The sequence below is a fragment of the Hirundo rustica genome, chromosome 6 (genome assembly GCF_015227805.2).
Source record: "Hirundo rustica isolate bHirRus1 chromosome 6, bHirRus1.pri.v3, whole genome shotgun sequence".
NCBI classification, from domain to species: Eukaryota; Metazoa; Chordata; class Aves; order Passeriformes; family Hirundinidae; genus Hirundo; species Hirundo rustica.
This window is the reverse complement of record NC_053455.1, coordinates 49,119,878-49,135,551: the sequence shown is the minus strand read 5'-3', so window position 1 is coordinate 49,135,551 and position 15,674 is coordinate 49,119,878. Positions and strand designations below refer to the sequence as shown.

General features: G+C 39.6%; 1 protein-coding gene across 10 annotated transcripts in view; it reads right to left on the bottom strand.

Moving 5' to 3' along the window:
* Window positions 1-15,674, bottom strand: part of PTPN5 (protein tyrosine phosphatase non-receptor type 5) — a 73,976-nt gene that overhangs the window by 45,043 nt on the left and 13,259 nt on the right. For 5 of the 10 annotated variants that reach the window (XM_040068154.2, XM_040068156.2, XM_040068155.2 and 2 more), the window contains 2 exons: window positions 8,190-8,254; window positions 6,995-7,097 (listed from right to left, as the gene is read on the bottom strand). In XM_040068154.2, the coding sequence (XP_039924088.1) occupies window positions 6,995-7,094 (100 nt within the window). In that variant the 5' untranslated portion in view covers window positions 7,095-7,097; window positions 8,190-8,254. Of the gene's footprint in view, window positions 1-3,783; window positions 3,824-4,258; window positions 4,408-6,299; window positions 6,365-6,994; window positions 7,098-8,189; window positions 8,255-15,674 lie in introns of those variants that run through there. The other 5 variants (XM_040068159.2, XM_040068160.2, XM_040068157.2 and 2 more) reach the window with 5 other exon arrangements.

Sequence of the window (15,674 nt, the reverse complement as noted above, 5' to 3'; positions counted from 1 at the left end):
CCTCAGGAACAAAGAAAGCTTCACCTTAGAGCTGTTGAAAAGCCTTTTTCTGTACAAAAAAACAAGACTCTTCAATGCGCTGGCAAAGGACATTCAGAACCTATCAGTACCAGTGAGCACACACGAGACTAAAAAGGGGCATTTTGAGAATACCTGCACAAACCTGACAGAAAGAAAAATGACCTATTCTGAAAAATAGGTCTATTTATCTTTGTTTCTCACAGAAGGCATACAAAATGAAAGGCATTCAGTGTCTTCCAGGAGTGCAATACCTCTTATCAAAAGGCTGCAAAATTGGTCAGATGAAACTTTTACCTGTTTCAGCAGGAATGTTGCCTGTGAAAGGAAGCTGGGACCAAGTCATACAGTCTAACCAGCTTCCCTTCAATTTCCGTAAGAGACCTTTTTGACATATGCAGAGGGAAGGTAAAGGCATTCAAACTGCTAAAGCAGCAGCTTTGGACTGTCATTTGAAGGTCAGCTTCCAACACATTGTATTTATTTTCCTATTGTCAAATAATCTGAGTAAAAAGGACTTTTCATAGGATATGTTAGTTAATTGAATCTGGAATATTAATAGGTTTTTCACAAAACTTTAGCATTTTTTCTATGAAAAGCAATGAAAAAATGGTTCTATTTAAAAGTGGTAATAGCTGTAGTCTTTGAACATATGCTTAATGAATAAATTTGTTAGGAAAAAAGCCTTGTGTGTATTGGAGGGGGGGAGTATGTTTGTTCTCACTTAAAGCATGCCATGATGGCAATCATCAACAGAAAATGGCATCTATTGTTGGGACTGAAAAAAAAAAATCATTTGGCCATTTACTTTCAGGTGAAATTGCTCTTTTAAATAATACATCCTTTTAGCTAAACAGCTGAGTTGAAAATAAAGCAATAACAGATCCATGTCATTAAGGAAACCTGATAAGCTCTTTGGTAGGTGCAGAGAACCACAATATAGTAATATCCAGGCAGCTTGCTGCTACAGCATGGGGTGCAGCACGCAGAAAGCCAACAGCCCACAGGGAAGAGGTATTCAGATCCCATGGGGAGAACAGCCTAACAACCCAGTGCTACCACATATTGCAGCAGTGGGCGTAATCCCAAGGATAAAATTATATAGGATACAGCAAAACACAGGACCTGAGCAGAATAGACTCTGTAAAGTTAAATGACAATCAAAAACCTGTGATGAAAAACACATGAGAACAAACTCAACCTACTGCATTGCCATTTGCATGAGCAGGTGGATAAATCTAATAAGCTGGTGGATTTGTTTGTGAAATTAAAATGCCAATTCCATACACTGGGAAGTATGAAAAATATCCACAGTCAAGCCAGAGCTGGCTGGGTATTTTTAAAGGAAGCTTGACAGATGTTGTGAAAATGTACTGCAAGACTCAAACCTGACAGTATCTACTCAACTCTTCTATTGAAGAATTCCATGTTCCTGTCATCGAGTGCCTGAATCTCTCCTTTCTCCACCTAAACTGAGAGTTTAAGCTCCTCAGTTCCACTCTGAATGCTCTGAAGGAAGGTTCACAGGGGCAGATTCCCCTTACCTATAACATGTAACCTATGACTCTCTTTTAGCAACACAGCCAGATCTCAGCTGGAAGGCTCATTTTGTGGTGAAAGCGCCATGGGGAAAATCCCAAGTTGCATCCAACCAAATCTCCTGGTGCCACACACTGCAGCTGGAAATCTAACAAATCTAATGGGTGAGACCACACCATGATCACCTCTTCTTTGACAACTCTTCTCAGGCAGCAGGACTGGGAGACTGCTTCAGCCAAGCACAAGCCAGTGCCTGCTCTCCATCAGTTTTTTTTAACTTTTCAATCCTTGCAGTCCCTCCTCTCTCCTTTTAGAGTTTTCTTCGTGAAGATGCAGAGCAGGCCCTGATCTTAACAAAGATCAGAGACCACGTGTAGGTAGAAAGAAATAAGAAGATTCACAAACAAAGCAAGTCTTAAGTTCCCAAGAGAGAACAGTGATACAAAGAAGAAGATGTTCCACCATTAAAACCCCTAATTCTTGAGGTTGGTACTACACAATTACTCGCCTCTTAATGCTATCCTTATTGAAGGGCTTTCTTTGTTGAGGTTTCTTGCATTTCTCCATGGTGATGTCACCAGCAGGCATAAGGAGAGCACGAAACCTCAGTCAGGAAACTAGTAAGGCAGAGGTCAAGAAACCATGGTTTCCAGAAACAATAGAGGTTTGAGATATGATGGCAACATGAGAATTCCAAAGGCTATCAAACTTATCTTCTGTGATAGTCCCTATTGCTGAAGAACAAGCTTAAAAAGTAAGTTTATAAAACTGTTGCACACGGACCACGTGACATGTCAGCAAAGTTCTGTTCTCTAAAATTTTAGACTAGTTGTTTTACCAGGCTGATTTTCAGCTTACTTGAGCTATGATATTAGTTTGTCCATTAATTAATCAGTGCCCATGAGGCATGTGTATAATTTAGTATGTAACAACATGCGTATTCTGCACTGTTTTAGATCTCACATCCCTGAAACAGGCTCTTCAGTATTTTTGGCTTACAAATTGTGTGTTCTATGGCATTAAAATGGGTCCTACAAAACCATGTTCATCAGTTAAGCTAGACAATGGACTAGCAGCAACAAGCAGAGAAAGGAGAAGCTAAAACACAGGCAAAAGAAGGTATATGTTTGGGAATAATGGAAAAGAGAATATCTGGTAAGAGGAAAGAAGGAAATTAAATACAAGGCTGTAAAAGAGAAGCCCAGAGAGGAGGAGTAGCGTGAAAAGCCCGACAGAAGGACTGAGTGGAGACTAAAAACAGCATCTGGCAGTAGCTCAAATCAAACAAGGTAGCATATGCAAGAAGTACATCATACTGAAAACTTCCTTCCTCTTGGGTATTAAATAACCTCAGAATTAAGACAGCGAGTCTTCCCTCCCTCTTCTCTGAAATATCTTGCCCTAAACTCTGAAACAGAAAAAAAAAAATCTAGTTAAACTTTTTGGTGATTGCTGTTTCCCAATTACAACAGTTAGCTCCTACTGAAAATTTTCAGACATAAAGCCGCAGAAATCAGGCACTGATTAACTATTCTAGTGGGAAACACGTTAGTGGGGATCTCATGCCTAACAGACTTAGGGCAGCATCAAGAAGCCAGATTTTCAAAAGCCTCAATCCCCCCTAGATAGAGCCCTAATTCTGTGGAAATAACTCTATAATCGTTCATCAAAAGACAGGCCTCAGTTTCATTTTCAAAAGCAGCTTAAAAATATGGATTACGTTTCACACTGACAGTGAGAAAATACCACACAGTTGTTTTTGAAATTGAGACTGACATGGTTTTCAAACTGCTGCCTACCATGTGCTCTTGCTTCCTTTAATTGTGTCTATGAATATAGCACACAAATACATCTGTTGTCACTCACAATTAAGAAAATACAGGTACAGTTGTGACAACATCAAATACTACAGACTGGGCAGTGTGAGGACAGCCCAGCATTCCAAATCTTACACTGCAAGTGATGTTTATGATATTTGCACCTCCACAAAGCCTGAGAAAGTCCCACATGGGGAAGAGTTACAGTTCTACTAGGGACTAGTAGAACTTCTGTTCTGTCAGCTCTCACAGGGGTGGAACATGGCCTTACAGGTAGATGTGCCAAAGCAAGCAATGCAACTTCAGGGAACATCCCCCCATGCCCCACCTCTTTTCTGTCATGATGCACAGGCTGCCACATCTACATCTGACTGCACAGCAGGAACAAACTACAACCACAATCCCTCACCCTGTGACCATCTGGCGCAGGGCTGTAACTGGAGTTTGCTGTTGCTCTCCTCAGGTCCATATGCCCTTATTTCCTTCATCAAAACAAAGACAAAAAGTTGATGCCACTCAGACCTCACTCTAATAAAGAGAACCTGGTCAAATTTATATTCTGTGACAGTCTCTGTTGCTGAAGAAGCAACTTAAAAGCTAGGACCTACACACAGAGAGGCATGATCAATGAGGAGAGAACCGTCCTAACATCAATGATGAAAGGAGGATTGACAGAACAGCCCTGAATAATTCTTGGAGGGGAGTAATAGCCCAGAGATATTATTTTGCTGCCTATGAAGCAGTTGAGACACAGAACGTACTTTTACCTTGGACTTAGGATGCCAATCTCCATAAGAAGTGACAGAAACTGTTTTAAAACCCCCAAACTCTGTGATCTACCTTAGAAATACAGCTGCTTGCCTGCTAGAGGTCCTGAATCTTACCATATTATGTCCCTATGTTCTGTCAGTATATGCTCATCATTCTCCACACATCGTTAAACTTTTCAAGTGATATTCTTGTATTAAGGTTTGAAGACTGAAACCCAGGAACATATCAGCAAATGATTCTGTTGTCTTTTCATGCAGTATGCCTGAAAGGTATCAAAAAATTCAAACTTTCATTGGAACTTCTTCAGAAAGCAAATAATCAGTTCTCTTAAATGGCATATGAAATCCCATAGTGAATAATGAAGTAATACCCTGGGTATTAAGCAATAAGGTATCCTTGATATTGTGACTGCTGCGCTGGGCTAATGGAGCTGGCAGAGGAGTAAACATGCATCAGGGGACACCATCAACAGGGTCAAGCCTTCAAATTACAAACACCAGTTTGCCAATTACTTTTACTTAGTGTGAAGCAAGATAACAATTTTATGCACAGCACAGGAGGAGAATGAAGAGCATCAAGTCAACTCACCACCTATCTAGCTTGAGAAAGGATCAAGTGTAAGAAGAATCAACAGAAAAAAAACCCCAAAACCTAAGAACTTACACAGCCCTTAGTAAAGATATGATAATACTGAAAGAAACCGTATTAAAACTGTTCTAAATCAATAAGGACCACAGAACTAAAACTAGTACATGATAATTTACCAAACAGATGCTTGTCAAAAAGAATGGACTGATTTTTAATTTACTCTTTATTGAAATTGATAGATACCTGTAGTGTACCTTGACACTACAGATTGCTTCATCCTCATCATCTCTGATTCTTAAATTCTTCATTAAGAGATGAACTGAGACTTCAATTTGTTTAATTTTCTAGTGTTTTGTGTACACACTGCAGAATATACTTGCTTCAATAAAAATTTGACTGAAAGGCTTCAACTTCAAACTGTCAACCCAAGTGCACTCTCCTTCAAAAACAGCATGTTAATTTTGCTCATCCCCACAGACTCATATGACTTCTTTTATCTGTATCCTGTTTCCCACCTGCACAAGAGCAGCTCGTGGCTCTGTAGTGCAGCTACAGCAAAACTTTTCAAACATCCAGAAACACTATTCAGTTTCATTTCACTCTCTCTGTTTTTTGCTTCGTGCACTGTGATGGATGTGAGCATGTGAACATGAGGCAGTTCTGCAAAATAAATAGACCATTTTTCAAGCTAGTCCATAATTTTATGGTTTCACCATCTGTATTAACTGGCTGGCATAAACATATCCTAACAGTTTCTGAAAGAATCTTTCAGAATTTTAATTTGATCTCCAACCTACCCTAATTAAGCCATGCCTTAGAAGTTTTTCATTAGCTCCTATGCCCTGCAATGAAAGCAGTATTTTCTTTGTATGAATGTAATTGATTGCTCAACTTAAGCACTACAACACTCAAGACCTTTGGCCACGTTCAACATGGTATTTTATGCAATACTGAAATTTATTATTGTGTTTCTGACAGCTGAACAGAATGATACCCTTTTCTTTGCCAAACTTAAAAAACGACTTCTACTTCAAACAATCATTGGAGCATCTTCCATCAGAATTTTATGCACCTGAGCCTTTTCTGAAATTAGTATCACTGATCCTTTCTAAGTGTCTTTGCCTCTTGTGCCAAAAGCAGTCTGTTCAGCCGCCTCAGGCTGAGGCCTTCCCAGGGTACTTTTCAGCAAGCACACTTGCCAGGGGTAGCCTACAGACACAGAATTCCTTCCTGGTACTTTAACAACTTGATCAAGCCAGCATGGAAGTGTTAACATGAAGGCAAGTGCATGACCTTCAGCTCACATTCAGTTGGGAAGTTTTAGCACAGTTTCTTTGTTGGAACTATTCCACTTTGATGTCACATGATAAATGACTGTCAATCTTTTCTTTCTCCCCTCCCACACCAGGTTTTTCCAGGCTAAGCTTTTCTGTAAGGGGAAACTACCCACACCTTATTCTGCAATAAAAACAAAACTGGTTGAAGTTTTTCAACTTTGTATTGCCCATATATATAAAGCATAAGCCAGTAATCACTGATGGATTAAAAATATTTTCTATGAACAACCTGTAGGCTCTGTGCACAAACACTGGGTCTTTTGGTCTTGAGATGAGAGAAGGGCACTGTCAAACCTATGCAAAGACAAGGGGAAGAAGTGAAGTTCCTTAGAAATCAAGAGGGGAAAAAGTAATAATAAATAATAGAATCCCTAGTTGCTCTAAGAGCCCTCACTATGCAAAAAGGAGACACTTTTCTCTAAGAGACAGAATATGTTTAAAAACAAGTCCAGAATGGCTTGAAAACACCCACTTCCTTGATGATTAAGCAAAACTAATTTGCTTACTGTTTACCACAAATCAATTTAAAAAAAAAAAAACAACAAAAAACAATCCCCACCAAACAAAAAAACCACCAGTGCTTGTGACAGCTATGGACTGGATAGAAAAGGACTTCCTAAGGTGCTTTTAAGGGACAAGGGCTCAATCCTTTAGACTTCCATAGAAATCCAAGCTAGAAAGGATTGCATAGACAATAAGTAGGCAATGGAGGTAAAATGGAATCTGAATGATGTGAGAACAACAGCTAGATTAAAATATACTCCACCATGAAAAAATCTAACAAAACTTCTTTCCATGCTAACTGGGTTTTGCAAAACACTTAAAATCTAAAAATTAGAATAAGTTCTGAAGAGTGCATGGTGGTGTTTTTCATCTGTACTGAAGTGACAGTATGATATATCTCACATTCCTTGTCTTACTTACCATCTGACTTGCACTCAGTCCTTCCAGTCACATAGTAACTTGGTTCCAATGCCTGCTCCAGGACAGATGGTCCTCTGGGATTATCACTTACATCCTTCATGCACTAGAATCGTGAAAAACAAGGGGAAAACCTAAGTTTGAACACTTATCAGACATCTAAGAACCATTCAGGGCTTTTACACACAATTCTTCCCAACAATAAATTCTAAAAGACCATGAGGAGCTGTTCATCCATAAAGAAAGAGTAAACCTACTGATGTGTGAAGCGAGATGAAACATGGAAAGGAGATGAAGTATACTGCCATATTATTATTGATGCTTTTGCTTATTGCCTGCACAAGGGAGCTGGAATCTACCAGAAGGTAGATTTGGTACCTACCAAAGGGTACATACCATAAAAGGTTTTAATATTTAAGGAAAAGGAGGCAATCCATAAACTAAGCTCCATTAGGAACCATCTGCACCAAATGGAAAAGCCTTCAGCTGAAATCATAACTCCTCAAATCACTAAAATTTCAGAGAGGGCTTAAAGGTCTGAAAACAAGACAAAAGCCCTTATTTGTGAAGGACTGTTGAATGTGTCATATCTATCACACAGGCGGGCTAACTGAACACATAATTTGGGAACAGTCCATCATAACTTCAGAGACCATGTGCTCAACATGCCACTAAAAGCATGGCAAAAACATGGGCAAAGAGGGTCATGCAGGCAGGTGGAAAGAAATTCACCCTGAACAAACTACAAGGACCTTTTCCTCCTTCTAAGCTAAGGGAGAGGGCAGAGATGCCTTTTTTTGTCCAGATCATAAAGTGCTCTGCCTTTGAGGCTCATGTGGTTTGTCATGTACTTCCAAAGGATCTTGCACTGTGAACATCAGGCCAGTTTATCCACAGTCTCTTCCAAAGTCCACAGAGACAAACAGAACTCATAATATCAATGCCAATACACTGTGCCTCACAAACCCAATCAAGAAGTCTCCTAAGAACATGAACCTAAAGGGTTAAACTCTGAAAGTGTCCTCTCCTACAGAGATACTGTTAAAATCCTTTGACTAGAAAATATTTCTTCTGGTTCTGAACAGGCTAACAAAAACATTATTAAGATATGCAGACTTAACCTCTGACACTGAGACATGAGGTGACCACTGCATATAGAGCAGCACATTTGTATGTTAAAGAAGAACACATTACTTACTTTAAAAGTAATATTTAAAAGCAAGTCACATTCTTAGAAGACACCAGTACACAAGAAGACAGCATCTAGGTAAAAGCAAAACAGCAGAGTAATGTGTGAGGCACTCCTCAAAAAAAGAAAAGAAAATATATATATATATATATAAAAATATATATATATAAATCACATGATGCAATATAGCACATCTTAGCACTAAGCAATCCTCTGCTACCCAGGACAAGGGATTACTAAGGGACGAAACTGGCTCTAAAGGCCTGGATACATGCTGTGTGTTTCACTAATACAAACATAGTATGTAAGTCCAAGAATAAGAATTACTGTCTGTGTACAGAGTGTGTCTCAAAACACAATCCAAAAGTTATTCCTAAAACCAGAAAAAATAAGAGCAAGTCATACAGATTGTATTTATATTTCTATAGCCACTTAGAAACATCTCTCCCTCCTTCCTAGGAAAATATGACAATTGATTATTTTCAGCTAGATGTTTTTATTAAGTTAGTTTTCTGATGTGATTTCTTCCATCCAGGCTCAAAACCAGAAAAGATGTCTTGTAGGCAAGACCCAAAGGAAGTCAACCCTCTTTTACAGCACAGGTGCTACTCAAAACAACTAAAAGCACCATTAAAAGATGGTGTGGACAGTTCTGAGTCTACCATCAGCACACCCACTGCCCCTCAAATTTGCCAATGACAGACATTATTGCCAGTTGTGTGCCACAACACCCGAGAAACAGGCTTTGCAATGCACTCATCTCCCTCCAGCAGAACTGCCATGAGGTGCAGAACCAAGGAGCAACTGGATTTCATGAGGGACTTTGTGTCTTTTGGCTCACTACTGAAGGCCAAATACTAAACTGCACCAAGTGATCTAATAAAGAATGTTATACCTCTCTATACAGCACTTCTTGTCTTGACACAAAGGGCTCTGGTATCTGAACTGGTTGCCCCAGCAAGCAAAGGTTATTACTTCTGCTAAGTGGAAATGTAATTAACTCTGCATGCCCTCAATCCAATGCAAGCAGAAGACAAGAGCTAAAATTCAAGCCAAAAGTGGTTTGTGCTTTTGAAAAAAGTAGAGTAAAAATGTTAACCTTCAGTTACTGAGGTTCAGATGACACTAGGTAACCTGATCACACCTAGTTTTTAGCATAGAGCTGTTTACAATGACCGTAGCCCCAAATGCTTTCTTTGACCTCCCTTAGTGCCTGCAGTTCATCACAATATTCAAATACTGGTACAAAACTCTTTTCTTTGCACACTGTGTACAAAGAACTTGGTATCACATTTCCAGAGAGGCCAAACGAATAAGAACTAATGTTGAAGCTCTCTACTCTTCTATAAAGAGTTGCCTCTTAAAACTACATTCTACTGTTGTATTCTGCATTCAGTGCAGGTGTTTCACCAGACTCCACACTTCATTCTATTCCTTACACTTGCTCCAAACTCAAGAATTCCCCCTCTGGCCCTTCTTTCCCCATCATGTAATTTAGGGACAGGTGCAGTTTTACATGGGTGAAAGAAATACCCATCTATTGCCTAATATGCCATCTTTCTGTCTCTCCAAGAGCATGTGAATGATCAAAGGCAAATATCACTAAAGCAAGGCAGGAATCACTCCAGCCTCTGAAAATGCATAAAGGCTTATTTTCAATTAACTTACACCTTGCAGTTATTATCAGTGCAGAGCTGATCTGCAAACAATGCTGAGATCTGGCAGCATTTTACACCTATTATACACTGATGTAGAAGACAATTCCATCTGCCCTTGACTACAAGGAAAACCTTCAAGGCCAAGTAGTTTTACAGAATGCAACTCACATTAAACAATAAAGGCAATAGAATTGCATGACCTTACTTTCCAAACTCTGGTGTGTACTTTGTTATTTTGACACAAGTAGCTAAAACCAGTTGCAGGAGCACTCACTCATGTGCAAAAGTGCCAGCAAAATCAGGCTTCAAGTTAAGAGAAGGTTTTGGCATCTAATTTTGAGCTGTGTGAAACCCCTAGAGGATATGTCACAGAGGACTGAGAACCAAATGCCAAATTTCTGGTAGCAAATACCCAGAAGCACATTCAGACTAAATGCAACCAAGAGTGACTTTATCTTGTAATATGTATGAGGAAAATGCCAAGTTTTTTAAGCTACCAAGTTAATTTTTGCTGAAAATGATATGGTCTGCCCAAATGCAAGTAAAAATTGTACACAAAATTCTCTGTATATATACCCTGGCACTGAGAGGAACAAAGCAAGTTAAATTGCAGGAGCACCATCACAGAACGGTAATGCAGCTGCAGAGGATGGAACACAAAATGGTAAAATGGCTTATTGCTGCTGTTCATTTTTTCCCCTCTTCTGCAAAAGACATCATTCAGACAATCCATAGCGATGTTGTAAGATGTTCCCTCACTCAATCCACACCCCCCCCCAGACAAGACTGTTTGCCCAAAATGGGACTACTTGGAGCCACACACTCTCCTTTTGTCCTTGCATTCCCTTTTCTCCTTCTTGACAATAGACAAACCAGAAGACAGGGCTAAGACTCTTGGGGAAGATGAATAGAAACATGTTATTAAAACAAACTGTGTGCACAGGTAGTTTCTGTCTTGGGATCTGAAGACCAAGTTTAATTAACCACCTGGGTGGAAAGCACAGCTTACATAATGCAGACTATCTGAGGACTGCCGTCCCATTCATTCCACACAAACCCTTCTAACTGCTAGTCCACATAAGAGCAACTTTGACTGGCAAAACCAACATAACAGGGATGAAGGATCTGGATGCTAACTCAGAGATCAAGAAAGAAGAAACAGGTGCTTAAAACAGAGTAAATAGAGACCAATCCATATAACACTGGCTACTGAATAGCTCTGTAAGGGAAATAAAGCTTTGTTCCTTAAATTCAAAAATCATGTTGTCATGAGATAGTTACTCAGTGATAAACAGATACTGACAGATTCTGCCACTGCCAATGAGAGAGTGACCTGGAAAACATCTGAGGACTTCAGCTCTTATCTACCTGTACTCTGGAAGTCTGCTTTCCACAGTACTGTATGCTTATGAGATGTCAGTAAAAAGCATGATAAACTTGAAGAAATTTATCTCTGGGAATAAGAGAGCTCATTGAACACTGGATCATCTGATTGTGAGGCCACAGCTCTGTACCTCAGTGATTTGAGAGTCTGTCTTTGGTTTCCCGTTTCTCCATTTTTTACAGATTCAGCTCAAGAAACTGCCTACCATTCTGTGGTTGTAGAGTTTTTAGCTCAGAGGGTCCTTAATATTTCTTGAGGAATTTGTATGAGTTCACCATCCAAACCATCAACACTTGGGGTTCACTCTGTGTTGCATTTAGGATGATCTAACCTTTCACTGCTGCAGAAAGGGGCTTTTTTTCATCCTGTTCAGTGTCTTCTACTGCATCCTATCCCCATCTTAGTTATCTATGCCACAACAAGGCTACTTCACCTTGCAGAACTGACAGAAAATGAAGTAATTGGGTGGGGTGTGGATTAGCCATCAGTGGGAGAAAGAAAAGGGGATCTTCTTCAGAGGAAGCTGACTGCTAGATTAAATGCTAAGGTGAACTGCACTCTGCTTACAGGGATTTACAGGACTTCCCTGGGGGTTCAGCTCATTGTACATCCACATCTACATTGTAAAGCAACTATCAAATTAAATTCAACTCCTTTGTTATAGCATAATGATTTCTGTGAACACCTCCCACCAATTTTACCCAAAAAAGAATGCTCAAAATTCAATCAGGGCAAAAATATTAATAAAAAAATTAAATAGGAACCCAAACAATAAACACAAAACTTTAAAACAATATTTCTGTTGAAAAAAAAATCTCACTTTCTTTAAAAAGCTATTTTCTAGCCACTAAATAAAGGTAAACTCAGAAAATTACACATGATAAGCACAGCCATCCTCGAGAGCCTTTATAGCACTTACTTGAAATTCTGATGCCACTCATAACAGATATATCAGCTGGTAGTTCTAAAAACTTGATTGTATATTAAAAGCTATGACCAATATTGTTTTCTGTGCATAGAGATAAACATCCTTCTCAAAGATCTGAACTATTTAAAAACAAAACAAAACATTAAGAATAAAAAGCACCCAGTATGGTTCTGAGACGCATATGTGGCTGCATTGCATATTCCCTGCCTACACTGGCAGTGTGGGAGCTGTTAGTCATCTAACGCGCATATTTGCTTGGCACTGCGCCTTTACTTCTGCATGCAGGCAGGAAAGATGATCACCCATTTACTGTATCCTTACATCCTCACTGTCTGTTCATCAGGCAGCAGGACCAGGCCCTCCCAGTTCGAACTGCAGGCTGTTGGGAGGCAGACCAGTTGAAAGGGAAGCCCATGGACTGGGAGGTTGTTAAGTACATTTGTAAAAGAAAGGACAACTTTTAAATTCATGCTATTTAGACACATTCTCTGTCGCGACCTAATAACATGCTTATTTAAGAATGAGGACTTTTTATTGAATAGAGACTTAATTTCACAATTTTCAACAGCATGAGAAGTTCTCAAGCTGGTTTGCTGTCTGCCTCTGTTTCGGAGGGGCCTGAAACAGAGCCTAAATTTAGTTTTAAAGTAAGGCTGTCATAAAACTTCATTGTCCAGACTACACTAGGACCAAACACCCTATCCTTTTGGGATCCCAATTTCATTTGAGCCATACAAAACACACGCAAGAAAGTTGTGCTTTTTTAGTGTAATGTTGATGGTGAAATCTGAAGAGTAAGGGTGTCTCAGTGTTGTCAGACTTTGAAGGAACAGGTCTGGCCATTTCCCTCTCAATGTCCTTGAATACTGCAAACTGGTATTTTACCATAAGATACTTCATGTTACAACCTCCTTTGGATAGAATTAACAAAGCACCAAAGCAACTGCCTTCTGGCACACAAGGGAAGAAGTGTTTTGAGCGGAGGTAGCTCATGCCATTGCTTGGATACGTCAGTGGTGAAACCACTCCACACTGACTACCGCACTTACATCAAGGAGAAGTCTCAACTGCTCCAACTCCACTGTGGAAACTGGCAAGACCAGTCTTCAAGGGTAATCTGGGACTACCTTGCAGGATCTCTCTAAACCCCTTGCTTATTCTAACTGCCTTCAACAATGTAGGCTGCCACCTCCCCGCTGCTCTTGACCCAAATGTGGACAAGTTTAGATTCCCAAGGACTGCAGTGCACTGTATTTTCTTCGTTGGTGTAATGCCTGCTGACTGTGCTCAGTGTTCATATCTAGCTGAAAGGAACAGCTTTTGACAAGCAGGAGTTCAGAACAGGTAAGATCTGGTCTTATCTAGTGGAGCTCTATCTTTAAATTTGATGACAGTAAGAAGAAATATGTGGGAAGCATCCACAATAATCAACAATCACAAGTTAATTAGCAATTAATTTAGTGAGCTACTGAAGTCTAGTGAAGACGAATCCTGGGAGATTCTGGTCACAGTTTCCCTGAGGTAAATCTAGATTAACTCCTAGAGAGATCATCAATCTCCATGACAGTTGCTTTAGATTTACACCAGCTACTCTGAATTTGTGCACTTGTGTTCACAGCCATGTAGGAGATCTGTCTCAACACAAATCGGCCCTGCTCTCAAGCAGATTCTGCAAGATACAGAGTTACAGTTCTGTAAAAATCCAACCTCAGTGAAACTGGGAAATTAAATTTTCCATTGATGAAACCCAAGCCTCCCACATAACAGACAAAAACGCTGCTACAGATCCTGCCACTACAAGTGGTCACAATAGCTTCCTTAGTTCTCAGTCTTCACACGGTAAGGATAATTCTCTCTCACTGGATTTCACAAAGCACAATAGCAAGCATTGAAATTACTACATTCTTCTGCCTAGGACTCCTAAGAGTATTAAGAATACCAGACCCACAGAGTCAGTTTTGAGTCCAGTCTTACAACCCCAGCAAAATCCACACCATCGTTCAAGGTCATCTCTCTAAGAGGCTACAGAGAGAGCAAACACCTTCTGGCCATTAGCACTGACCCTTGTGATGCAGGCTGCAGTCACATCAGAGAATTTGATAAGAAAACAGAAGATATTGTCTGGCCACATGACCTGTCACACTTTTCCAAGTTTTACTCAATTCTGCATCCACTTCTCTGCACAGCAACAACCTTCCCCTTTCTTTATCCATAAGTTAACCACTGATATAATGTGCCTTCCCAACCACATGAATCTGAGCCCTAGTGGTGCAGGCTGGGTCATGAAATTCTAAGCTGATTCAGAGAAGTGCATGCCTGCCTGTGTGCTTCCTGATGAGCCAGAGTACAAGTCATAAAAGTAACAAAGAACAGAATGACTGGAAAGTATTTTACATGAAAGAAGCTGAAAACAAAATGGTAATTTTTAAGGGGGAGTTGATCTTATAAAAGATTATAGTTTCTCTAAGCAGTTCAACACAAAATAATTTCTTCTACACAGGCCACTTCAGGTCTTACAGCTGGAGCTCCCCAAAACACTGTAACATTTATGACTTTTTCTACAGATACAAGTTATGTCACAGTATGTAAGGATGAGTATTTAAACAATAACTATTCCAGAATGACTACGCTGGTACTTGAAGTTCTTTAAACAGTTATCACACAAAAATGCCATGTACAGACAGCGTGTAAGTACTGCAGAATGTTGTAGCATGCCACAATAAAACACAATTCAACACTTTACTGCGATGAAGCAAAATAATTTCCCCTCCAGATGTACCAGGAACTAAGTAATCTTATCTCAACCACCATAAAATTACTGGAAAGAAATAAGGCTGGAATTATACACAAGTCTCTGGTGCCTTTTCTGAACTTAACTGAACTTCACAAACAAGTGAGATAGGAACTCAACTGGTTACTGATGGCTGAGCATAAATATCCTGCTTAATTTCTAGAAGAGTAAGTGGACTCAAAGAAATCTTTATTTGTACTATTTCTCAAAGATCATACCAGCTGACATCCTCCTGCCTAAAGTACAACATGAAAGCAAAGCAAAACAGAATATCTCAGATTATCAGAACCAAGATTGCTTTCTATAGTAGCAGGAGATAGACTAAAAAAAATTGGATGCCAATTCACAACCTGTCATTAAATTTCCAGGAAGCCAATCCATCAAGGAACATACTACACCCTAGAGATTCATTAATGAATAGTGACACATTTGCAACAAACTAGTTAAGGTTTTGCCAGCATTTAGGTTTTAAATCTCTCATATGTTAGTAAAACAAACCTGGATCTTACTGAAAAATTTTATACAGGGTTCCAGTCCAGGAAGAGAGACTCTGGGAGGGAGGTGGGGAGAAAATGTTAGTGCCACAGTAGATTGGATTTCATGTTTTAATTTTAAAACTAAAAAACAAATTAAAATTTGTAATGGCTCAAAGCTTCTCCTTTTATAAGTTCCAAAGGCAGAAAACGTTTTGGCAGGCATTTAAGGCTGAATACTGCAGGTAGTAAGTCTCCTC